This window comes from Phyllopteryx taeniolatus, chromosome 14 (assembly GCF_024500385.1).
Source record: "Phyllopteryx taeniolatus isolate TA_2022b chromosome 14, UOR_Ptae_1.2, whole genome shotgun sequence".
NCBI classification, from domain to species: Eukaryota; Metazoa; Chordata; class Actinopteri; order Syngnathiformes; family Syngnathidae; genus Phyllopteryx; species Phyllopteryx taeniolatus.
In genome coordinates, this window is record NC_084515.1 from 20,751,150 (window position 1) to 20,774,701 (window position 23,552).

Sequence of the window (23,552 nt, forward strand, 5' to 3'; positions counted from 1 at the left end):
GGGGAAATGGGTATCGAGGAAGCTTAACCTTTGACCCCCCGTGAGCGTGTACCCGTGTCTGCTTGTCTCCTCGCGTTAAAATAACACCGTCCCTCGGGCTGTTCATAATTGCCACGGTGAAGCCTCCTGCGCGCTGTTTTCTTCCCGTGTTGATGCAACATTCAATAGTTAATCTCTGCAGAGGACTTCAATGACAACAGTCATTATGTGTCCTTTCTGACCTCATATAATTTAAGATGCCTAATGGATGTTGTTTGAGGAGCGCAAATCTGTCCCTGCCATCTGCCTCCCCCATGCACACACTAAATAAGCCTCGGCAAGCACAAAGACACACTTTTACACACTCCTTTTAGTGAAAATGAACAGTGGGTTAAGTGATGGATTGTAGACACATACAGAGTTAATGAGGTGTATTGTACACAAGATCAAAAGAGTAACTAATATAATGGTTCGCTGCAAAGATTTTGTGCGCTCTCGTTAATGCGCGTCGAATCAGTGTCAACGCAAAAGGTGGGTGTAAGTAGAAGTCAGTTGTCTTGGCAATACGATGGATCAGCTTCGGTTTGCCTCTGTGTCGCTTCCACTGCAACAGCCCCCCCCCCCCCCCCCCCCCAACGCTCCCCCAACGCTCCCCTCACACCTCCAGCCGCTGACATTCATCTTGGCTGATCCCATCACAAGTGGACGCGTGACAGTGTGAGAGCAGCTGTTGCTATGGGGACAGAGTCAAGCATTTCTGTCAGTGGCTCGCGAGGTGCATGAGCTTGATGATGGCGGCTCCTGACAATCAGGTGGGACGTTTGCACACCGCTTGACGAGGAATGACCTGTAGTGTGGTCGGTAAACTCTCACGTTAGATTTTGTGCCTCATGTACTACTATTTCGAAAGCCCAGATAAGAATATGATCAGGTCCCAAAGAAAACTTAAAAACAAAAACAAAATTGTCATCACTATTTGGGGAGATATTTTAAAACTGTCTTTTGATGATGATTATTATTATTATGGTTTACATAAGCGCTTGACTTCCACAAAAATGTTGTTACCCTGTTCAAGAAAGAAAAACCCACAATGGTCACTGAAACAACTCGAAACAGACAACAACAAGAAACTACCTCGATGAGTGAAAAGACGTTGCTTTAGTTTTGTGAGCAACAGAATTACTTTCAAAAACCAACAAACGACGCTGGACTGGACAAAAATGATAGCACCCTTAACATCATTTATTTTGTTCAAATATCAGAAGCAATCAGTGCAGTCAAACGATTTGCGTAGCGCTCAATGAGACTCCTGCACCTGTCGGCAAATAATTTGGCTCACTTCTTCGGAGCACAATGCTTCCTCCTCCAGATGGGATATTTCCGCTCCTCCCACAGATGTGCAAAAGAATTTAGATTTGGGTTCTTCGCAATAGTCCAGTTTTTCGTTTCTTGCTTTTGCGTGCGTGTGTGTGTGTGTGTGTTTAGCTCTGTGTTTAGGGTTGTGATCCTGTCGGAGGACCCGGGACTTGAAGCCGGGACCGAGCTCTCTGACACTGAGCAAAATGATTCAGATCCAGATTTGATGACATGAATCTGCGCAAGTTACAAATGAAATTTCAAGACGACAGAGGAATTTTGGGGTGTGTCAGAAAGATTAATTGCAGCTACAGGTCATGACCCCGCCGACAGAATATTGGAGAACCAAAACACAGAAATAAAAACACTCCAGAATGTCGAAGAAAAAAAAAACACTGGCCTATTCTGAAAAGCCTAAATCCTATTGAACATGTGTGGAAGGAGCATTTTGGAGAACCAGAGATAGCTGGAGCGGGTTGATGATGAGTACTTGGCCAAAACCTGTCAACGGGTGCACAAGTTGACATTTACAGAAGTTGTTTGAGTTGAGTGATGAAATGAAATGTTGTGAAACTAAATCATTTGTGAAGGGTACCATCATTTTTGTCCAGGACAATTACATTTTTTTGTATTTCAAATCATTCTGCTGAACCACAAAAACAAAGCAAGCATTACTTTTGTTATTACTAAAAATTCAAAGAAGGATTTGCATTTTTATTTTTCTAACGAGAAGAAGGCGCCAACAGTTTTGTCCCAACCTAAGCATCTTGGGGCCACGTATGAAATTATTTGGCTAAAAGTCATCTAAAGCATTTGAGGGGAGTTGAAAGGGAAAAGAACGTAGAACTATTATCTGTTGTTTTTGTATTGTTGTCTGGTGAAAGGTCAATCATTTTTTTATTTAATAATAAAAAAAAATAATAAAATAAAACTTTATTTATTTATTTTTATTAAAGCTCAATGTCATACAGTCAGGTCAGTGATTCTACTTCGTACAACTTTTTGCTAGACTGATTTTGAGTGGTATACAGTACATAAATTAACTTTCCTAGCCATGCCTACGATTGTTTATATCATTTATGTCAGGTGTTCACATGAGCAAAACAATATGATTGTGTGACACCTTTGGAGTTGGAGGGCTGACTAGCGGACAGTCACAATTAGCCTAATTTTATGAATTCCCTTCTGCTAATGCGGAAGAAGACATCAATAAAGTTGACACACTCGTATTACATCAAAGAGCGAATGATGATTCACGCAAAGCTAAATGCAGTTTTAAAGTAAAAGAAGGTTTTGCTGGAAGGTATCCATGTGTAATATTTTACATTAGGGGATCATTAAATGCATTTTTGAGTATGTGCAAATACAACTCCTGTTCTCTTTCTACCTGTTTTGTGTGTGTGTGACTGCAGGACAGTGGCAAGGAGAGATGACCCCTATGCTCTAAAATGGCTCTTAGTAAATATGTCTCATCATCCTGGTCCTTGAACGTGTCCTTCACCTGTGCCGGCATGCTCACATCTACCGCAAGCACCGGATCCGTTTACGTTGCCCCATTTCCAATTTATGTGGCTCTAAATAGCATCCGAGCAGATTGAGACTGCCTGCGGCACGTGTGATTAACACGGTGAAGTCAGGGGCAGCTCGTCCCCACCGAAGAGCCGCACGGCCGTGTGTATGATAGCCCCTCGTTCTTTGCGCGCTGCCCCTTCGCTTAGCTTAAATCGACGGCCGGGCCTTCCTCCAACCCCGTCATTTAACAAAGCGGGCCAACGGAGCCAGCGAAACGCCCACGGAGGACTCGTTACAGCCAGGCTGCACAAGCTGGATTTGCTCAACTGACTGGAGTGCGTTTCAGTCATGGGTGGAAAAATGAGGAAAAAGGGAAAGAGGCTGAAGTCAAGTGAGGGAGGCAAATGAGAAAGACTCCTTTTGTTGCTCACTTCGCTGTGCTCCTGGATCACACTTCTTTTCACTGTCCCATTTTCTCTTTTTTCACCCTTCTCTCAGTCAGTTCGTTCTCATTTCAATCTCAGAGCGAGCCGTTCGGAGAACGCCTCGTCCTATTACATCACGTATGCCGTTCATCAAAGCGACAGTTTGTGAATTACCCTGTCCGTGACACCTAAATCACGCCGCTACCCGAAGCCCGGGGCTACACGGAATAGCTGTTACTACATCTGGGGAGCCTCTCGGCGAGCTCAACTGACTGCAGCTGCTTGCCGTGGAGTCCAAAATTATTTAGTGCTCTTCAAATATTGCTTTTAGATTTCCCTGTCTGCCAAAGAGGAGGAAGTAAACACTGTCAGCTTCACCGTTCGTCACAAATCTATTTCTGCATCCTGGTGGATTGGATGGAGAGTTGTATTCGCTACAACTGTTCAAGGTGCAATCGACACAACATCATTTATTGTATTAGTTGCAGTTTGTTTTCACACTGTTGACTGTCTATTTTTGATACAGCAACATTGTTTGTGAATATGTGATATGTTGGGGGGGGGGGGGGGGGGGGGGGAAAGGACAATAAATACAGTCCCTTAGATTCAAAATTGTTCTCGTGGATTTTGCAGTGTCCAACTGCTCTAGGCTTGCTGTGTGTGTTGTTGCCACAGCACAAGTACGCAATCTTTCTGATTTTATTAACAAGAGTATAATCTACCTTTGATCCTCCTCGACTCCTTTCTGTGGATGGTTTTGACACCCGGCTGGAGCTCGGCCTCTGCTGACATTCTCCACCGCTGAGTCCCTCGTCCGGCTCACAGCAAGTCCACCATGGGTTCGCGGCCACAGCAGTTGATCCGACGCCAACTCTTCCCCTACTTCCGTCTTTCTCACGGGCACGTCACCGCTGGAAAAATCAATTTCATATTCATGCTGCGATGTCTGGTACTCCTCTACGGACGAAGATCCAGCATTGATGAATAGCCCTCTTCACTTGGCCATGATGTGTGCGTATTAGCAAACAAGTCATGAAGAGCTTGATGATCCTCTTGGGAAAAGCTTCAGATCTGATTCGGCATCCTCCGGAGTTCGCCTCCTTGAAGGTCAAGTATCACATGGTCGACCGGTGCTCTTTTCTCAATGTTCGCCGCTTGCGCAGGAATAATTCCCCCAAGAGAGGTGGTAGCATTGATTGGATCAAAGATTGTTCTTCACAGTAGGTCAGGAGTGGCTATTATTCCCTCCGAGAGAACATCACACGCGATCGGACAGCCTCTCGCAGTCACTGGCTCTGAACCCTGCGAGGAGATGAAAGAGGAGACAGTGTTAATGTTGGATCGGAGGTGCTTCCGAATTCAACTGACACACGGCCCCAGATTGCTGATTACGAGATTAATTGAATATGACACATGGCAGGCGGCGATTTAACAAATCAACAAAGATGTTATTATCTCTTCTGGATCCTCGATCCTTGACGAAAGTGCGTGCCGCTCAGCGGCCACCCTTGAAGGAGAGCTGTACCGCAACATTTTTATGTGCTGCTTGTGAGTAAATACAGAACACTAAAGCATGACTGGAGCTTCTGTGCATGCAAAAGAGTTTTTTTTCTGAAGATCAGGCCTAGAGCACAAGAGGAAGGAGAAGTCACAGAGAGCAGCAATCGACACACTGTAGTGGGAATCCTGGCAAGGTCGTCTCCAAACTGGAACCACCCACGTTGTGCTTTAATGCCCTTGAATCATCCACTGCTAACAATGGCACAGAGCCAAAGTGGCACCACGGCTGTCACTGCTTCTGTTGGCATGGTGAAAGGTCTTTGTTGGAAAAGAAGACTTTTAAGCCTAACCTGGCCCAAAGAGTGCGACTGTACATCAAACATTATGGCTCAAATTAAGCGCGCTCACATCGCAGTTTGCGAGTCAAAATTTGCGTTATGCGCCTCAAAGAACACATTGAAAAGCACAACTGCGAGACGGTCTTGAAGACGGATGCCCGCGGGGGGCGTATGTGACACAATGCGCTCACGTCACCGATGCGTGGACCAGGAAGTGAAGCTAAATATAATTTATCGAAAGACTCAATTGTTCCATAGAATTTTCAATAGGATACTCGAGTATACTAAAATATTCGATAGCTGCAGCCCTACATTCAACTCCCTCGTTATATTGTGGTATTTTTATTGTTTAATAAAAGCCTTGCTTTGGTTGTCTGTGCGATTAAGCTGCAAAAAAAATGCTCCCCAAAGTTGCTCCTCAAATGAAGAAATGTTTGGAAAAACCTTGAATATTGGCCAGATTTGGCCAATGGGGATGCTCATGGGTCATTTTCAAATATTTTGATCAAAGACATATCCCACTGAATTTCCTTTTGAAAATCAATTATTTTACTGATATGTGTCTTTTAAATTATTGACAGTTGCTATCTCTCAAAACACAATAACTGTTTTTAAAAAGAAAAAAAATCTAGTCGTATTGTTTAACCTTCAATGCTAAAAGGTCTGCTGTTATATGTCCCAAATGAAGTTGAGTAATTTGTTTTTTGTTTGTTTTTAATCACAAACGACTTTTTGAAAATAGAACTTTAAGTGTGGCTGTTTCAGGATGGAAGACATTTATCCAAATAAAACCAAGGCGGCATGAAAAAAATGCAAAATTTGATTGATTGATTTTTTTTTACCGTTATTGATCCAATGATATGAAAATGACCCTTTTTAGATTTGATCAATTGAACCGGTCATGAAGGGAACACATGAAGAAGTCATCCACTTGGCGCAAATCTGTATTTCTTGAAAATGTCACTGCGGTGTAATAAACAGGCACCGAGCCCTGGAGTATGCGAGCTGTTTATTTCTTCCTCTCCCCATGACTCAGGGAACATATGCAGAGCTTCGCGTACAAATGGCGACGCACCACCGCCGCCGCCTGCTTGTCTTCCTGTCGTCTCCTTTCATTGCAGTCGCCTCATCAGCACCCGTTCTCCTCATGCGTCTCGACCGCGCGCCGCCCCTCGTGTGCGCTCGAAAGACAGAAAATGTTAGTCGAGGCGAGGCAAACGGGCCAATCTTGAAGAGTCTCTCGGCCGAGGTCGCTGAGTAATGGGAGAGGTATTTTCCCTGTCACAAAAAAACCTTATCAGAAAGCAGCTCCCGTTACCAATGAGAGAGACACGGCTCATTGTATTTGATGAAAGTGATTTAATGTGATGTACAGCCGCTTTTTCTTTTTCGTTTTTTCTTTTAAAGCAATGCTATCTAGGTCACCCACACTGTGCCGTGTTCTCCGTGTGTTAACAGCTCCCACTGCCTCGTATGATTTGGGTCAGAGTTAACAAGCATCGCTCGTTCCTCCTGCTACTCTTGACTGTTACGGGATGTCAAAAGCCCTCGACAAAAGCCATCTCTTATTTATATTTTTGCTCATTTTAGTAGCGCCTGTCTCATGTGTGAAGAGGGAAAAAGTGATGGAAGTTGATTTCATCTCTGCTAGCATTTCATTACTTGGCCCCATCAAGCTACTGCTGTCTTGATTAGTCTGCCTGCATTTCACAAAGCATGTTTATTTCCTGCTTGTGTAAGAATCTATCCGGCGTAACCTGACTAGAGAACAAAAACAAGCATGCTGTGACGAAAACCTGGCCACCCTTACCCTTAACACTAGTCACTCATCAGTCATGCATGTCAGCGATTTGTCTGGGAAGAAGTTGCGGACCTCCATTAAGCCAAACAGACCTGGTTCCATTCTTTTATTATAACGAGTCACAGTCTAAATTCTTGTTGTCAAGATGACACCATTACTGTATTTCCACATGGACTCAACCAAGTGTTTATTAAGGTCTTCATTTGTCAGAGTTGGGGGAGTCGAGTCAATTGACTTGACTCGACTCCCCCATGTTGTCGATGAATTCTGCAAAAAGACGATGGCAACCTGCAAGGCTTGCAACTCGCACAACAACAACGACGTTGAACTTCATCCGTCGCTACAAAACTCACAAACACAGCTAAGCTAATTCAACAGTTCAGCTAGCTGGTCAAACATTAAGTTAATGGTACCAAACCAATCTTTGTTTTGGTACGATTCAAAATAAAAATGATGTAATTGTGAACATTTTAGTACAGCTTAGTAACGTAACTAGGGGTGGGACGGTTTATGATAATTGTCCGAACCTTTCGTTTTGGTTCACAGGCACGTAAAACTCTCTCTTTATTTCTCTCTCTCATTTACTAATGAGGTGCAGCAGTGTGCACTCTAGAGCAGAAAGTCGCGCCCACTGAATGCAGAAGAAGTGAAGCTGCGTTGCTCGCGGTTAGTTGTGTAGATTTTATTAAAAAAAAAAAAAAAAGGCGTGTAAACGTTTGTGGGCATGATGAAAGAGTCGGCACAAGAAGATGCCAGGTGCGTCCTAGGCTCCGCTGTGTCGCATTACGATCACATGGTCGTTGACCAAATTGCATTCCACCATCAGTCGGTGCAGTACACAGTGCGAGTGGCTACGTGTGAATATCATTTTCATACTACTCCATGTGTTTCTTCAATTGCCACCGTTAAAATGTCATGTTTTGTGTCGACTGTAATAGCTGTATGCGCTTTTAAAAATTGAGACGACAGCATATGAAACACTTTTAACTTTTAATCTAATGACAATTGTACTGAATCAATACTTCTAAATGAGATTGTTTCATTCTTTTAAAAAAAAAGACAAAAGAAAGAAAGATTGTTTCATTCCGAACACGGCCGCATCCCTCGTTATGAGAGCATGTGCACACGTAGGCAACTACATTATCTCTGTTATTTAGTTGTACTTCCCTCAATAAGATTACCATTTTATTCAAATGAGTTGTACAGATTATGTGCCACATTAAAGGGGAAAAAATATATTTATTATATATGGCTTTCGTTTAATAGCGTTCTCTTACGAACTGTAGGAGTTCACACATCATCACAAAGTACACAGCATAGTTTGTTCAGAAACAAAGTGGAGTTAAATTGAGTTTGAAATACAATTTGAAAACAATTCATCCATCCATCCATTTTCTTTACCGCTTATCCTCACTAGGTGCCAGAGCCTATCCCAGCTATCTTCGGGCGGGAGGCGGGGTTCACCCTGAACCGGTCGCCAGCCATTCGCAGGGCACATAGAAACCAACAACCATTCGCACTCACATTCACACCTACAGGCAAATTAGAGCCCCCACCGGGAGGCCGGTTGACGGGGCGCCTCGGTGGGGCCGGCAGACCGCCCCGGGTCCCTCTATGTGGGACGTGTCCCGTCCGCCAGGGGCTGCTCTCGGTGGACCCCTGGGCCCGATCCCGCCCCTCGATTGATCGGGTGGGGTCCTCAGTCGCAGCAATTACAGGACACTTCTGTCTGTCTTTGTGCATGTAAAACGGTATCAATTCACTTGCATGTATCCGCAGGCACACACCCCAAGGACTCTTTCACTGGGTGTGGGGTCACGCACTTACTGCAACAAATAACTCAGGAATATGCAAATCGCTTGTGTATCCCCTCACTTATACTCTTGTCCTGTACACTTTTGTGTGGTTGTTTGTTCCTATGTGCCCTGCGATTGGCTGGCAACCAGTTCAGGGTGTACCCCGCCTCCTGCCCGAAGATAGATTGGATAGGCTCTGGCACACCCGTGACCTAGTGAGGAGAAGCGGCTCAGAAAATGGATGAATGGATGGATAATTAATGCCGCCACACTAGAGTTGTACAGCCAGGTTCACGACCCTTGTCCTGCATGCTTCTTCTCCTGCCCTTGTCCTGTTCTAGCTTGTCCTGTCCTTCCCTCACAGGGTGCAGCACATATTTCATGTTTCATTGTTGGAGATAATGGAATGATTTACTTCTCTCATCCTGTTCACAATTAGTGCTTTGTCTTTGGTCTTTGTTTCTCCCTCCCTTCTGGAAACTTTGTTCTGTTCGACTGATCAAGTCTGATTCTCAATAAACCTCAATTATAATATCACAGCGGAAGCTTAAAAACGCCACTGTGACACAGTAAAACTGTTCCGGCATAAAAGGGATACGAGTTTCCATTCTGCTTGACCTTAGCGCGAATGACCCCCCCCCAACCATCCATCCATCCATTATCTGAGCAACTTATCCTCACGCGGGTCGTGGGAGCAATGGAGCCTATCCCAAATATCATCGGGCGGTAGGCAGGGTACACCTTGAACTGGTTGCCAGCCAATCGCAGGGCACACATAAACAAACAACCGTTGGCACTCACATTCACACCTACGGGCAATTTAGAGTCTTCAATCAACCTAGCACGAATGAATGAGAAAGGCTAATTGTTAGACGAAATACCGTGAGATGGTCTTTAACGCTGTGCAGGGAAAATTGTTTAAAACCTTTAAAAGTGACAGCAGGTAAAACGCCACTGAGGGGCTGTATACGAGCCCTGGTAGGTGGCGCTGTTTTTGTTAGCATCAGAATCAGCACCAAAGTTCAAATGATGTCCAAGGGTAACTGACAGCAAGAATGAATGAAGGAAATGGAAGGAACTCTTTGAAAAATGAGGAGGAGGGAATCCGTCCTTTTTTGCGGGAAATGGATCCTCCCGGCTGAAGGTAGGAGGCAAAGACAAAGACCCACGTGGAGATTTATGGATGCGGCGAAGGAAGATTTGCAAATAGCTGGCGCTACAGCAGAATATTCAGAAGACAGGGAGAGATGGAAGAGGATTTTTCGCTGTTGCAACCCCTAAATTGGGTTAAGCCTTAAGAGAATTAACGAAGAAGAAGACTGTTTTAACACTGAACCATCTCATACTGAGGTTTTGTACTGCGAGACAAGTCTCTGTGCATCTGGACAAGAAAAGCGTGAACTATCTAACCTCGCATATGGTCAATTATGCCTCCATCCCCCACAACGCAAGGCACATTCTGTGCTCTGCAGCTTTCATGTGAGTGGCGTGGACCGGTGAGCCCCGGTTCGCCGATCCAGGCCAAGGCTTAGCGTGGCGCAGGGCCGACGGAACGTTTGTTCAACAGAGCGACTTTGGCACCTCGCGCTGGTCATCTTTGTTACCAAACGCCCCCGGGCTTATGGAGCACGACACGACTGTCACGACCAAACCGAGCAGATCTCCCGCTGCGTAACTTTGTGTCACCTATGACCTCAAAGGCCCACTCTCTATTGTTATACCAAGGTCATATGTGTGTTTTTTTTTTTTTTCAAAAGTAGTCCTTATCATCATAGACTTACAATCAACAATCAGATGGTCTCACCTGGCCACAAGCTGCTACGAGCCCTTGAATTAGAATTAAGGTTAATTTGTCTTTGTTGGGCTAATTAGATTCTTGAGTTGAGTGGAAGACTGACATAAGGGTCTTTGCGTAAACGTGCAGTTTATTAACACGTGTGACCATCCGGTTCAAAGGGTTAATCACGTTTCATGCGGTTTTGCAAGCAGAGCGATAGCAAGTAGATAGCTTCTTGACTGAAGAGACTGGAAGTGAATGTAGCAAAAAGGACAATCGTAAGTGATTTGCACTCCACATTTCAAACGACACAATTACGATTTTTTTTTTTTGCTCCCAAGTGGCACAATTGAGAAATGTGTCATGGCAGCACAAAGACAAAATGTTACTTAAACATTACCTATGAAGGTTAAACCAATCTTTTACCACGGCCACAGATTGAGCCTGTACGTACTCTAGCTATATCCGTTGACATGATTTCCCGCAGGAAAAACTTTAGAAAATTGAACTTTGCAGTTTCTATTGTGTCATGTACATAGCGTATACGTCAATGTTCAGACATTTCAGAATGAAGCAATAGATCAAATTGCAAACTGAAATGGCGCTGCATGTTCCTGTTGTAATATGGACTCATTTCATTCTATAACATAATCAAAAGTTTACTATGCCTACCGACTGTCACGAGAAACAGTAACGTCGTTACTGTTTTAGTGGTGGGCACTTAAACTTGAATTATGAAGCATATGTAATAAGTCATCTTCATAAACACAGTTTGGAATCATAGCATGAAAACATTTCTGCTTCATTAACAAGGACTAATTACCACTCTGATGAGATGGCCATGCTGGGGGAAAAGTCAAGCAAAGTGATTAGTGTTCATACTGAAGGCACATTGTCTGCTTGATTGGACCAAATTTCACGGCGATCCATTCATATTTTGCGATAGTCCAGCGTGGACTAAGCAGGGTCATGTTGAGGGATGAATGGCAGTGGGATGAAAATAAGCATGATTTTGTTTGTTTTTTAGGAAAACAGAGTATAACATTTAATACAACGGAAGCAGAAAAATGGGGAATAGCAATATTCCCAATAATAGCACAGAGCTAGAAACTCCCCAAAACAGAAATAGTGGCGCTAAAGGTGAGATGCACCAGTCCCTTCTTCTCCTTGCGAGGTGCCAGCTTCTGAGCTCAGGCTCGTCGCTTCACCGCATTCTTCACCGCGACGGAGGGCCTCCGACTCGGACGGAACGCTCAAGTGTCCGAGTGTAATGGGGGGGGAGGAAAACTCATGGGGAAAAGATTTCCTTTTGGATGTTTGGAGCGCCCTCATTTGCTTTCTGTCGAAGAGCGATGCCCCATTGCTTCAGGGTGAGCGGCCACAGCTGGAAAGCTAAATAGGCATTGCCGCACAGTTGCTCGGCTGCGCGGATCTGTGTCAGCGCCAGAGCCTTGGAGCTGTGCACGGAGTTGGGCACGGTTAACCCAACACAGAGGGCACTTAGGGGCTGCCCTCCGCCATGGCGACTCTGTTACCCTTTTAACCGCCTTGGCAGAAAGATAACGAGACTACATTAAGGCTGACTGATGAATGGTGCGGAAATCAAGATCACATATACATTAGGCAAACGCAATTCTTGATGAATTCATTTGGATGTCGTTCGCAATGAATCGGCTATACTCAATAGTCATTTTCTACATCCAGTTTGGGTCAAATTTGCAATAAAAATACCCTGAACGTCCTTTTTACTGTCATGATCTGTGTTTTTTGTTTGGATTCTATTTAGCTTTGTTTCATGTTCACGTCTCTTCTTGCTAGTTAGGTTTTTGTTTGTGGAAACGTTCCCGTTAGCCCCGTTTCTTGTGTCTGCCCCCTGCCAGCACAAAGCAAGGAACCTGAAGGTATGCTTAGATGAGTTTGGTGTGGGACAATGCATAACCATAACCACTTGTTGCAGTTACAGCAATAGGATCACGGCTACATTCATACAAGTAGACGACAATTTGATAAGCGGACCAGTGAATGCGTCTTATTTGTGGTATCAAACATCAGTCAGGACATTCACATCCACACAATCCCCTGAATTGAAGATGCAGTCAGGTTTTGGTCAGTATTCTACTCGCCTTGTTGAGGCTTAACCTTCTTTTTAAATACGTGTGGACAAGTCAAAGAAAAAGGTTGAAACCCACGAGCCAAGTTAATCCTTCCATGGACCCTGAACTGAGGTCTCGCGTGGCTTGCTGACGTTGTGCGTGATGTTTTGCTTCTTCTAGAATACAAAGTTCTGTGCAAGCAAGACAATTGTACGAACTCAACATCACTGGACTTTAGAGGTTCCACTGAAAGGGGAGTTTCTACTTTTTGACCACACAAATTGAGACTAACAAATTTTTTTTCAAGCAAACAATAGCGTGAAAGCATCATTTTTGCTTCTAATTTGATTCCTGGCAAGACTTCTAGCACGTGTGGAAATGCGGCCATGAGTGAAAAACGACTGGACTCTTGTCATAACTACGAAATACTTTATGGGATTTGTTGGAAACACCTCGCGCGATGTGTCTTCCCCGGGGCGCCTTCAGTCCAGTGTTGATTAAGTTTGTTGTTGTGCTTTGTGTTGAAACAGGCGATTTATCACGCTGGATGGACTCCAGAAGGCCTCTCCAAACACATTCTCCTTCATTTGCTTCCCTCTCTTTCATTATCATTGGAATATTTGTATTTTACTCTCCAGCATCTTTCCTCATATTTTCCGGTTCTCCTCTGCCCTCGTGTTCTTTGCCCTGCTCGCGGAAGCATGTTTATTTTGCTGCCACCGCCGCCCGTGCTTTCTCTTATGAGTTACAAAAGACTGCGGACACACAGCCCGGGTCATTACTTCATTTACTGAAAGTCATTAACGAGGGAAGTGCGCCCCGTCCTCTCTCGTTCTCTGTCACGGTTCCATTTGAGCTTGTAGTCAAAATGCTTGTCTGTCCCCTTTCATTGAGCATGGGGCAAATTTAAGCTACCTCTTTATTAACTTCCAAACCCAAATGTTTGTATGCATTTCTCCGTTTGCTGATTTTGGTCATTTCCGCGGGGAAAGAAAGCTCTATTGTAGTTGAGATGTCGTGATCAAACCTTGCGTGCTGCAAAGCATTATGCACAGTCTAGGAAACAATGTTAATGAAGCGCTGGAGAAGCAACAAACAGACGCACCCCCACCCCCCAAAAAAAAAACACAACAACATTCTCTGCAACACTTCACATTAAATTTTTTTTTAGAGTGATTCGAAATGAATTTCCAGGGCAATAAGGTATTTCCTCACAAATAGGAATACACAACTTTTCTGACTTCTTTTTTGTTCTATTAAAAGGATTGTTTTGAATATGATCTATTCAATTTTTCACTGTTTGAAAGTGGTACCTTGACTTACAATTTGTTCCGAAACCAAGTCCGGCCCAGATGCGGCCCATCCTACCCGCCAGCATTGCTCCTTTCCGGTCTTCCCGTGACTACTATTAAAAGCCTGCAATTTGTACAAAAAAAGCTGCAAGAAAGTTGGATCAAATTCCTGGAAAGTGGCCGACTTGCTTTGGCTCCCGGTCCACTCGAGGTGCCGCCTCAATCATCTCATTGTTCGTAGTACGAAGCAGCCTTTCATATATCGCAGTAAATATCATGTCTGCTTTTATGGTTACCATCACACTTTTCCACTGGCATCACTGGTACCCTTTTTTTTGGGTGGCACCACAGACTAAAAAAAAACAAGACAAGGTTTTCTTAATGCAGTATTTGACATAATCAAGTTTGGTGAGTTTTCAAGCCTATTTTTCTGGAACATTGTAAAAGTTCCGCAACGTTTGCCACTGTAGATTATCAGGAGACAACAGTATTTTGTTTCCCAAGTTAAGAAGCACGTCTATTGTTCTTTTTTTAATGGAACTGTAAAAGAATCAAAAGGGTTGAGCCACCCTCCCTCCATCACTTATTTTCCACAGTCCCTAATTCCCAAACATGTTCCATTGCAAGTGAAAAGTGATTATCTTCGCTGCGACTCATTTATTTATCAAACGTCTCCAGAAGTCACATCTTACAAATCCTCCTTTTATGACACGTATTTCATAAGCGATGAAAACCCGACATTCAGTTTGGTTTTGTTCCAGATTGCAGCTTCTGGCAGAAAGATGCCTGCAAGAGACATAGAAGTGACTGACACTATACAAAAAGCAAAGTTTGCATGCCTAACAAGACTATTTTCTTTCATTGTAAGTCAGTTTCCTGTATAAGGCCAAATGTTATATATAAGAGTTATTTAGAGTGCATGGGGAAAAAAATTCGCATACAGTAATAGTTCAGCAAACAGCAAAGTAAGTACTTTGTTGTGATTTGGTTTTGCTTTTGCAAATATGATGTAGATAAGTCCAATTGCGCTAAGTGTGCCTTTTTGCGACAAAACCTCCCATAAAAAGAACATCGACACACACCACATGCACCGGCGAGTCTGTGTGTTCATCTGACTGTTGGACAGCATGCGTGCGTGTAATTAGCGAGACTCCCAACACACCTCAACGTCTCTCATTAATCTCACTTGAGCAATTAGGCTGCGGCGACGTACGGAGCCATCGGAAGCGTGAAACTGGGTGTGAAACTGTTGTCATCTCATATGTTATCACACTCTCGAGACTGGGGGGGGGGGTTAAATCATGCCCGGCACAGCCCATTGGCAGCTAATCACGCAGCTAACGATGAGTTCAATATTCCACATCTTCTCGTTACAACACAATGGCAAGGTGAAGATCTTGCACATGCTGGAGAAGTGTCTGCAGAGCTTCCCCCAAAGTAATTTTGTTGTATGAACTCAAAATAGAGAGCAGATACGAGCTCGCAAGTCATGACACTTGATGGCTGATTAGAGCAAAACATCAGTGTGGTTTCCCCACTGCGCTGCTGTGATGAGAAGGGATCTAAAGGGTCTTGTCAGGAGACGTCACGCTGGCCGCTGTCGCGGCGCCAGATGCTCGCTGCAGCGCCGCTACAAAAGCCATTTCGACTTAATTAAGAAGGTTTGCACATCAGAACCGCTCAAATTATTCAGCCAGAAAAGGTGTTTAGTCCAATCAAATGTCATCCACCAGCAAGAGTGGAAAAGGCATCCACGTTTTACTTGATGTCTGATTTATGTTCATCGCTGAGTTAATTAGTTACGTTATTTGAGGACAATTTGTCATTTAAACAATGATGCAACGTAAAATAATACAGATCGTGGCTTTCTCCGTGCATATAGTACATCTACGATGTCATCAATGTTAAAAACAGACACACACACTTTTTGGCCACAACATGAAGAACCGCTGTACAATCCAATCAAATCCAACACCAAATCTACTGGTACACAAAATGCCCCTTTTTACATAAATAACTAACTTCTTAACTTCACAAGGTGTTCATCTTCATTTGTAATGCATCCTATTACCAGTTATGCTTTGGATATTATTCAGCTATTTATTTAGTGTATTCAGTGTTGAATCTGTTTTATCCGTCTTTCACCAATACATTTGGCAGTGTCACTACTCACACGACATTTTGTAGAATTATACATCTTCTAATTCGTTGTACTAAAGGTCAGTTAGCTAAATAAACAAAAACAAACAAAAACTGTAACATATCCAGAATATTCGTCCTTCCCATTTGTGTTAATAATGTGTGTGTGTGTGTGTGTGAGTGAATAGAAACTTAAATAGATCCGATATCAATAGAAATCTCCTGCCGATGGAAACACAAATGGTCAAATCTTTAAACAGTCACATTAGAGGAGATACACTTTGCTCCAAGAGGAAAAGAAAACATGATATATGATCACAGGAGAATTGAGTGTGATTGTTCCTCCAGGCCAAACTAAATCTCTCCATTAGCTCCAGGGTGAAGATGAAAAAATACAGCAGTAAAAAGACTCTGCAGAGCCAATATTTAAATCGGCTGTCGGCGGAAGACAAAATCCCGCTGAGCTCCGATTTGACTACACATTTCATAAAACTCCAAAAAAACAAACGTGTGTCATCCGCCGTAGCGCCTGCTTCCGCCGCTAGCCTGCCGCACGATACTCATCAACCGCATACGAAGCTGGGGTCCCGCCTGCGGAGCGCGGGATTGGAGCACGGGCCTCACCGCTCAAAGGTGATGGCTGCTGTGCTGTTGGTGTGGCGCATCTGCGAGAGCAGATGAACGGGGAGGAGAGGCTGTCGAATTGGGTCAGACGAAGCGAGCGTTTCGGGCTAATGTGGTGAACACGCCGGAGGAGTGCAGTCAAGCGGTCGAACGCGGCCACGACTGGGACCCAGCTTCCCTATCACCAATCACGTGCGACAAGATAGCTATTCCATTGATCGAGGAAGACTTCTCTTTCTCGATAATGAAAGGAAGCCGCTGGTGGTTCGGTGAGCACATTTGTGCTCACCGGCCACTGTGGCTCGTGGTTTCCCAGAGTTACGAGCCACTCAGCATTTTTACAAGCCACAATTTTGTCGTTGGGTAATCGGGGCGGCTCGCGGAATTGTTTCCCAGTGGAGTGACGATGAATTCAGTTTGAACCGAGGCCGAGTGACGCGATAGAGACGTTTGGGCAAGCTGACAGCTGTGAGGAGAGCTCACACTTTCTCTTTAACTCTTATGCTTCCCAAAAGGTTAACTGGGTATGATAGATTATCCTTTTAAAATACTGTGCTCCATTCAAGTCGTAAAATATTGTATGTGTCTATGTACGGGATACACGAGAGATAAACACACAAATATTGATTAGCAATGAGGATGATGAAGACGCTAGCAATGCTAGCTTGAATAGTGTCTTGTATGTAATGCAACTGTTAAAATCTCCATTACACTTGGATGGACATTATTTATAGTTCTTTATATTATATATTTTACATGGACCGGGTATTTTAAGATTCCCAGAATATAATATATACACTCAGCTTCCTAAATCATTACTATTATACGAGTCAGAATTAATTTTTTTTACTTCCTCCTACTCTCTTTGAACGTATACATTGTACATTCTTTGGATTATTATTTCCTTGTTTTTTGTTTTGTTTTGTTTATTTCCATTTGTCGCGGTTTTATCTTGTGTTGATAGCTTTGTTTTCTGGTTATGTTCAATAAACACGCAGAAACTAGGAGTTTGGTTCAATTTGCAGCAGTACGCCATTTCCAGTGTACCCACTGTATTATAATGTTATTATATTATAATATTCGATCATGAACCTCCCAGTTCCCAGCAGCTGTTTTGGGGGTATTGATTAAAGTGTGCGATATAGGGTGGAGCTCGAAAATGGTCACTTTTGTATTCCGACGGAACGGAAGAATGCAATGGGAAGGGAGAGAGGGCGGAATTGAGGCCATTCGTTAATAGATTGGCTAAGCACGCAGCACTGGACTGCGTTATGTTTACCGTCTTTCTTTCATTCATTCATCAACTACCTATTGGAAGTGTGCATGCCTTAATATGCATTACGCCTTTCGGCTTCCTCGTTGATTTCATGGAATGTTCAGGAGGCAGAAATCAGTTCATGACACATTACAAATATCTAATACCGTACGGTAGGTTCCTCCAAATTCAAAATAGCCAGGCAGCTTTCATGAAGGGTTTGCGTGAACATACAGTGTATTATTGTAAACTGCGATGTAACGTGCGCAAACATTACTTCCCAAGAGTCCGTGGGCACTTCTTTAGGAGAAACATAGAAAAAAAGTGAGAGACGCGATTGGTATTTCGAATCTTACAGATCCATTAGGCGTTTGTAATGTCTGGATTTATACTGATCCGGCAAAGCGCTACCAGAGTAAGGAGTGATAGGTCATTAATCGGTGGTAGTCTTAATAATAGTAGAGATGCTGACCTTCATGTATACATGTTTGAAGAAAAGAAAAAATGTAACTGGCATGCATCAAGTAATAAGACTAAGATTATGCACAGCATGTCTTGATGTCAGTGTTTGCTTGCCTTGTTCTATCCTCTGCGCTGATCTAATTGGAAGTCATTCCTGTTTGTGGAAGCCTTTGACTGGAGGGCGGGCGGGAGAATGCGGCGAGGAGGTCCTTTTACCTTGCGCGCACATAAGACGACAAACGAGATTTGAAGGCGGATCGATCTCGTCGACAGCACACGCTGTGCAAAGCTCGGTCGATATTGAGCGGGGGCCTTTCGTACCCTCGAATATCTGTAACTCTGCAGCCTAATAGTTCAAGAGACGGATGATTATTTCGTGCGGTGCCAAGTGGCACAATGTGAGTTGAGCTGACGGTCATCTTGACTCAGAGGCAGAGTGGCTGGAGACTGCGCTGTTTAATGGCCATTACTGATTTGTTTTAATAGAGCAAAGGCGACAGCCTCGCACGAGGAAGCCGAGAGGGCCGCCTCTCCACGCCATTGACGCAACACCGCACAGGGCCGAGCAGAACGGAGCGTAAACGTACTGAGAGCGGCTACAGATTGTCGCGGCGCCTCGAGCCACACGGCTAATTGGGTCCTAATGAATCACCGGTTTGGCACGTTACACGCCCCTCGTGATGGCTCGTGTCATTGACGCATCGGAGATGTCCTCCGGAAGGCCGCGACTCTCAACATGCTAGATGTTCGGACCTCGCGCTGAACACTGAGCCGACCGGGTGTTGCAGGGACCACGAGCAACCACGAGCAAACTAACACCGCACGGTAGAAGTCACTGAGTGGCCAGATGTCATTTGGCTCCTGTGTGATTGATCTCATATTCGCTAGTAAACAATTGCACGTATCCATCCATCCATCTGTCGCACAGGTGATCTGGAGCTGACTTTGTACGACTGGCAGTGTAAACTCGACACCGGTCACCAGTCAATCAGAGGGCACATGCAGACAAAGCAACATTGACACTCAGACTGACATCCTTGCACAATTTGGTCTTTCGTTAACCGAGCACGCATGTTCTGAAAACGTTGGAAGAAACGTTCCACTTTGCCTGTCCGCCATTAAATTCCCAGACTTGTTTTGCGGTGAGTAGTCCTCTGACATTACGTGACATCCTATTTGTGGATTTCTTGATTTCCGGTTCATATTCTATTCTTATATTCTTTAGATTGTGAATTTGAATTGAATTGTAATAGCTGACAAATGTGTATTCCTGAGGATTCGTCACGGCCAAACTCATCTGCGAACCGGGTCAAGCCAAACCGCCAGGGAGATGAAACGTTCATTTAAAAGCTTTTGAAATTGCGTAAGGCCACTTCTGACTAAATGAGCCACTGACATTTTCAACACAACATACTGTATAACCTTGCATGTTAAGTACATCTACTTCATCAGAATGTGGTAGGTGGCTGGTATTATTTGTCCTTAGCTCCTTTTAAAAGCTTGCATTTTCCGTCTTTTGGCCCCAACGAGCCTTTTTGATGCACGGTCAACTTCCAATGCACCTGTCGTGTTGATTACACTGCCCCCGCAGCATGTGCGGCATTCAGCGCTCCACAATGCGCCGCTTTCTGAGCAATGGCCCCTTTTTTGTTCAACTAGGGCGAGCTGAACCACCTCTGACCTGCCTCTGCCAGGGGCCACATCTTCATTAATCAATTAAATACATCTGATGATACGGCCACCGGCAAAATGAGAAGTCGGGCTCAGTCTTGCGAGCTTATTAACGCTCCTTTTAGAAAAGATTCAGGACATGCGGCAAACTGGGCGAGTGCCTAACGCGAACACTCGATATCCACGTCGACGTGACCTTGTTAGTCAGAGGAGCTAACTTCAAGTGGAGGTAGTGCACAATGTTGATCAGAAGGGAAACAGCAAGCCAGCAACACAGGCAGCCTTCAGCAAAAAGTTCATTAACACTGCTGGACTGTAGTTTGTAGAAGGCAAAGCAAGGCAAGGGGTCCTTAGAGCCACGTTGAGTTTGGTGTAGAAGAGCCGTGATGACAACCCAATCAAACCCCAATGGGATGAATTAAAAAAGAATACCGTCCAATATTTGGAACATTTGAACTCACAAATAGTCTTCTAAATGAATGCACAAAAGTTCTCACAGACAAACTGCGACATCTTGTATGAAAGAGTGTAAGCAGTACTTTATATTCCCTGCATGTTCACCTTGTGTGTAATGGCCATGTGTCCCGAAAGTGTGTGATGAAAAGAAAATGTCAAAACCTCTTTCCCTATTTTGTGAATAATTCTTGCGTCGAAGTGGAAACGCCATGATGGTCTTAAGCGGGTGAGCTACGGCTCCCCGAAGCACTCTCGGCTTTTGCTGTCAGCAGCTAAATGAAGAGTCGTGTTTCCACCGGGAGACTCGACAAAGACCTTCTTCCTGGAAAAGTGATGCTCTCTGGTGTTTTGTTCACACCTGTCTTGGGCTTCACAAATCACACGATGCAGCAAAGCACAGGCTTGGACAACAACAGAAAAATAGGCGAGTTGCACAATTGCCCGATTGGGCTACAATCGAGTCCGGGAGTCCGTCTTAAGATCTGTTGCAAAACATCCTCTATAAGGAGATGACTTCGGGCCGTTTGGCAGAAGTCACCAATGAACTCTGCGAGCGAATTCACAAGACCTTGTCTTTTCCGTTTTATCTTGTATTATACACTCGCCGAGCCACAACAACACAACGGTGGACCACAAACATCCGCTAACGGTCTCTTTTCTAGCCCCTATCTGTTTTCATCCCGTGTGTCCACAGTAAACGCCGAGGCCGAGTTCCATTCGCTTCCATGAGCGCTCAAGCGCATATGATGCTGCGATGGACATGCGGTCCAGTAATGAATTGCACATTCCGACTGGTCAATCTGCCGCTCATTGAGTTTGAGCCCCGAGGCGAAAGTTAAATGCCAAGATAAGAACAACAACCATGAGAACACCAAGATCAATCAGGTTCATCTTCATCTAATTGTTAACTTAAGATCACCGGCCACGACATTCGGCGTGCCTCCACAATCTAACGACGTGGAATATAAGAACTATACCGACAATTCTGCCTGTGCAAAGACGAGCGTGCTAACTTTTGATTGACACTTTTGATTATTACGATGCATGTACGTCACTGCGCCGTAACAAGACTGTGTGTGTATATTAACAACATGAAAAACGATGCAGTGTTGATACAACCGAACATTATTATTTCTGAAATGTGCAAGTCATTTCTTTTACTGCCCATCACTAGACTGTGTAAGTGTACCTAATAATAGGACTGTAGGAGAGTGGATGTGGTACTGTTGGTGGGGATTTAACCGACTTCGTCTGCCTCTTTATATATATATATATATATATATATATATATATATATATATATATATATATACATATATATATTGTATAATTATAGAAACCATCAATACTAATTAGCAGTATGCAACTGTGCCATTATCTGGAGCAGTTTGGAATCAAATAAATATAATAAAAACAATCAAAAATACTGCTAGTCAGCAAGTATGCTTGCTTTTTAAATTTACTAATGTGTGCAGATCGCACCAGATCGCGTTTTTGCTAGTTGAAGTTGGCTTACTCTGACAAACCATTCAGGAAATGGAAGCATGCCGAATTTTGAGGGCCTGGAGTCTGGAGCTCTGAGATGAATTTTCAAAAATGATCAGTTCAAGAAACAGTTCCGTTGCTAATAAATACATCAGCCGGCACTACTGCTTCTGATGGCCCTCTGACATGGCGGCACCTAGAGGCTGAAATCTGATTGGACAAAAAAAAAAAAAAGACAAAAATACAAAATCTAACATCCACGTGCACGTCGACTGGAAGCAGCGCAACTAAGAGAAACACTACAAAACGAGAATAAATTGTTGAGAATACATTCACCCCATTTCATAGACCAAATGACTAGAATGTAGTTTGTAAATGTAGGTCAGTGCTTCTGAAGGTCTTGCTGGCCCTGACGGTTCACCGCGCTTTTGAGTCTGTTTCTACATTGTTTATTTCCAAAGGCCGCATATCCGTTTAACGTGACCAAGCTCATCAGCTCCAGAATTTCAGGCAAAGTCAAATTAGTCGCACCAGGGGCAAAAAAAAAAAAAAAAAAAAAAAAAAAAAAAAACAGGACTTGAGTCTCCATCGTCTAGCTCGCTCGTGACCCCTGACCCTGAATCCGATGCAGAGAAGAACGGGGAACGGACAGCGGCGAAATGCGTGCAGGTTCGATGCAGCTCTTCCTTCTCGACGTGGCGTGCGCGCGCACGTGCGCGTCCTCCTCACGCACCAAGTTATCACTTGTAAACATCATCGCGCGTACATGCGTTCGGTCACTCCGAGCGGTGAACGCGCAATAATTGCGCACGACTCACAACTGCGGCGCATCTCTTCATTGTACTATTTGGACAGGAGCTGATCTGGGTTTATAAATGCCGCAATCGATGATATCGTTAACAACAAGATCATTGATATCTATCTGCGTGCGTAATTCTGCCTCGAAGCGGTGCGGTCCTCAGCCCCTTTTCGTTCTGCGAACGACACGTCCTGTCCATAAATCTCCACGCAGCCTTAAGTGCCACATGCGACAGACACTAACTTCAAAAAGAACAGAAAACAAAAACAAAGAGTGGGAAGTCACGCACCTTTCGCCTGCGCAGTGTCCCACGTACGCGTTTGAATCCACGTCTGTGTCCCCTTCACGTGCGCGCGCCAACGGAAGAGCACGCTCAAGACAATCCATTTGTTCCGTGGAATCACATGACCTCGGCGTTTTCAAACTCGTTTACTGTCTCCATCTTCGTTTCCGCAAAGCTCCGTCTTCCTGCGTCCCAGCGCGCTCCCTTCGCAGCTCTGAAGTTGCCTGGTTACCCGCTTTCTCATTCACGGAGGCTGAGCCGCTGCATGCGTACGGCGGCCAATCATAGCGGCAGCCGGAGAGATTAACTATTTCTTGGCTCCGCCGTTCTCGTTTCAGGCTACAGTGAGGGGGAGCGGGCGGGGGAACTGGGCCCCCGGTGACGCGAGAAATATTATTTTTTTTTGAATGCATAGACAATAATGTAGAAAGAAGGGAGCCGTTAGAGGGAGGCTGCATTAGGGACGGCGGGAAGGGATTAAACATTTTGGGAAAATAAAAGGCCTGGAG

General features: G+C 44.3%; 1 protein-coding gene across 1 annotated transcript in view; it reads right to left on the reverse strand.

Annotated features, from left to right (window-relative positions):
• Positions 1-23,335, reverse strand: part of LOC133489218 (uncharacterized) — a 51,101-nt gene extending 27,766 nt beyond the window's left edge. Inside the window, exons 1-2 of the mRNA XM_061798091.1 lie at positions 23,050-23,335; positions 3,995-4,574 (exon numbers count right to left, since the gene is read on the reverse strand). Of these exons, the coding sequence (XP_061654075.1) occupies positions 3,995-4,064 (70 nt within the window). The 5' untranslated portion in view covers positions 4,065-4,574; positions 23,050-23,335. The remainder of the gene's footprint in view (positions 1-3,994; positions 4,575-23,049) is intronic.
• Between the last annotated feature and the right edge of the window lie 217 nt (positions 23,336-23,552).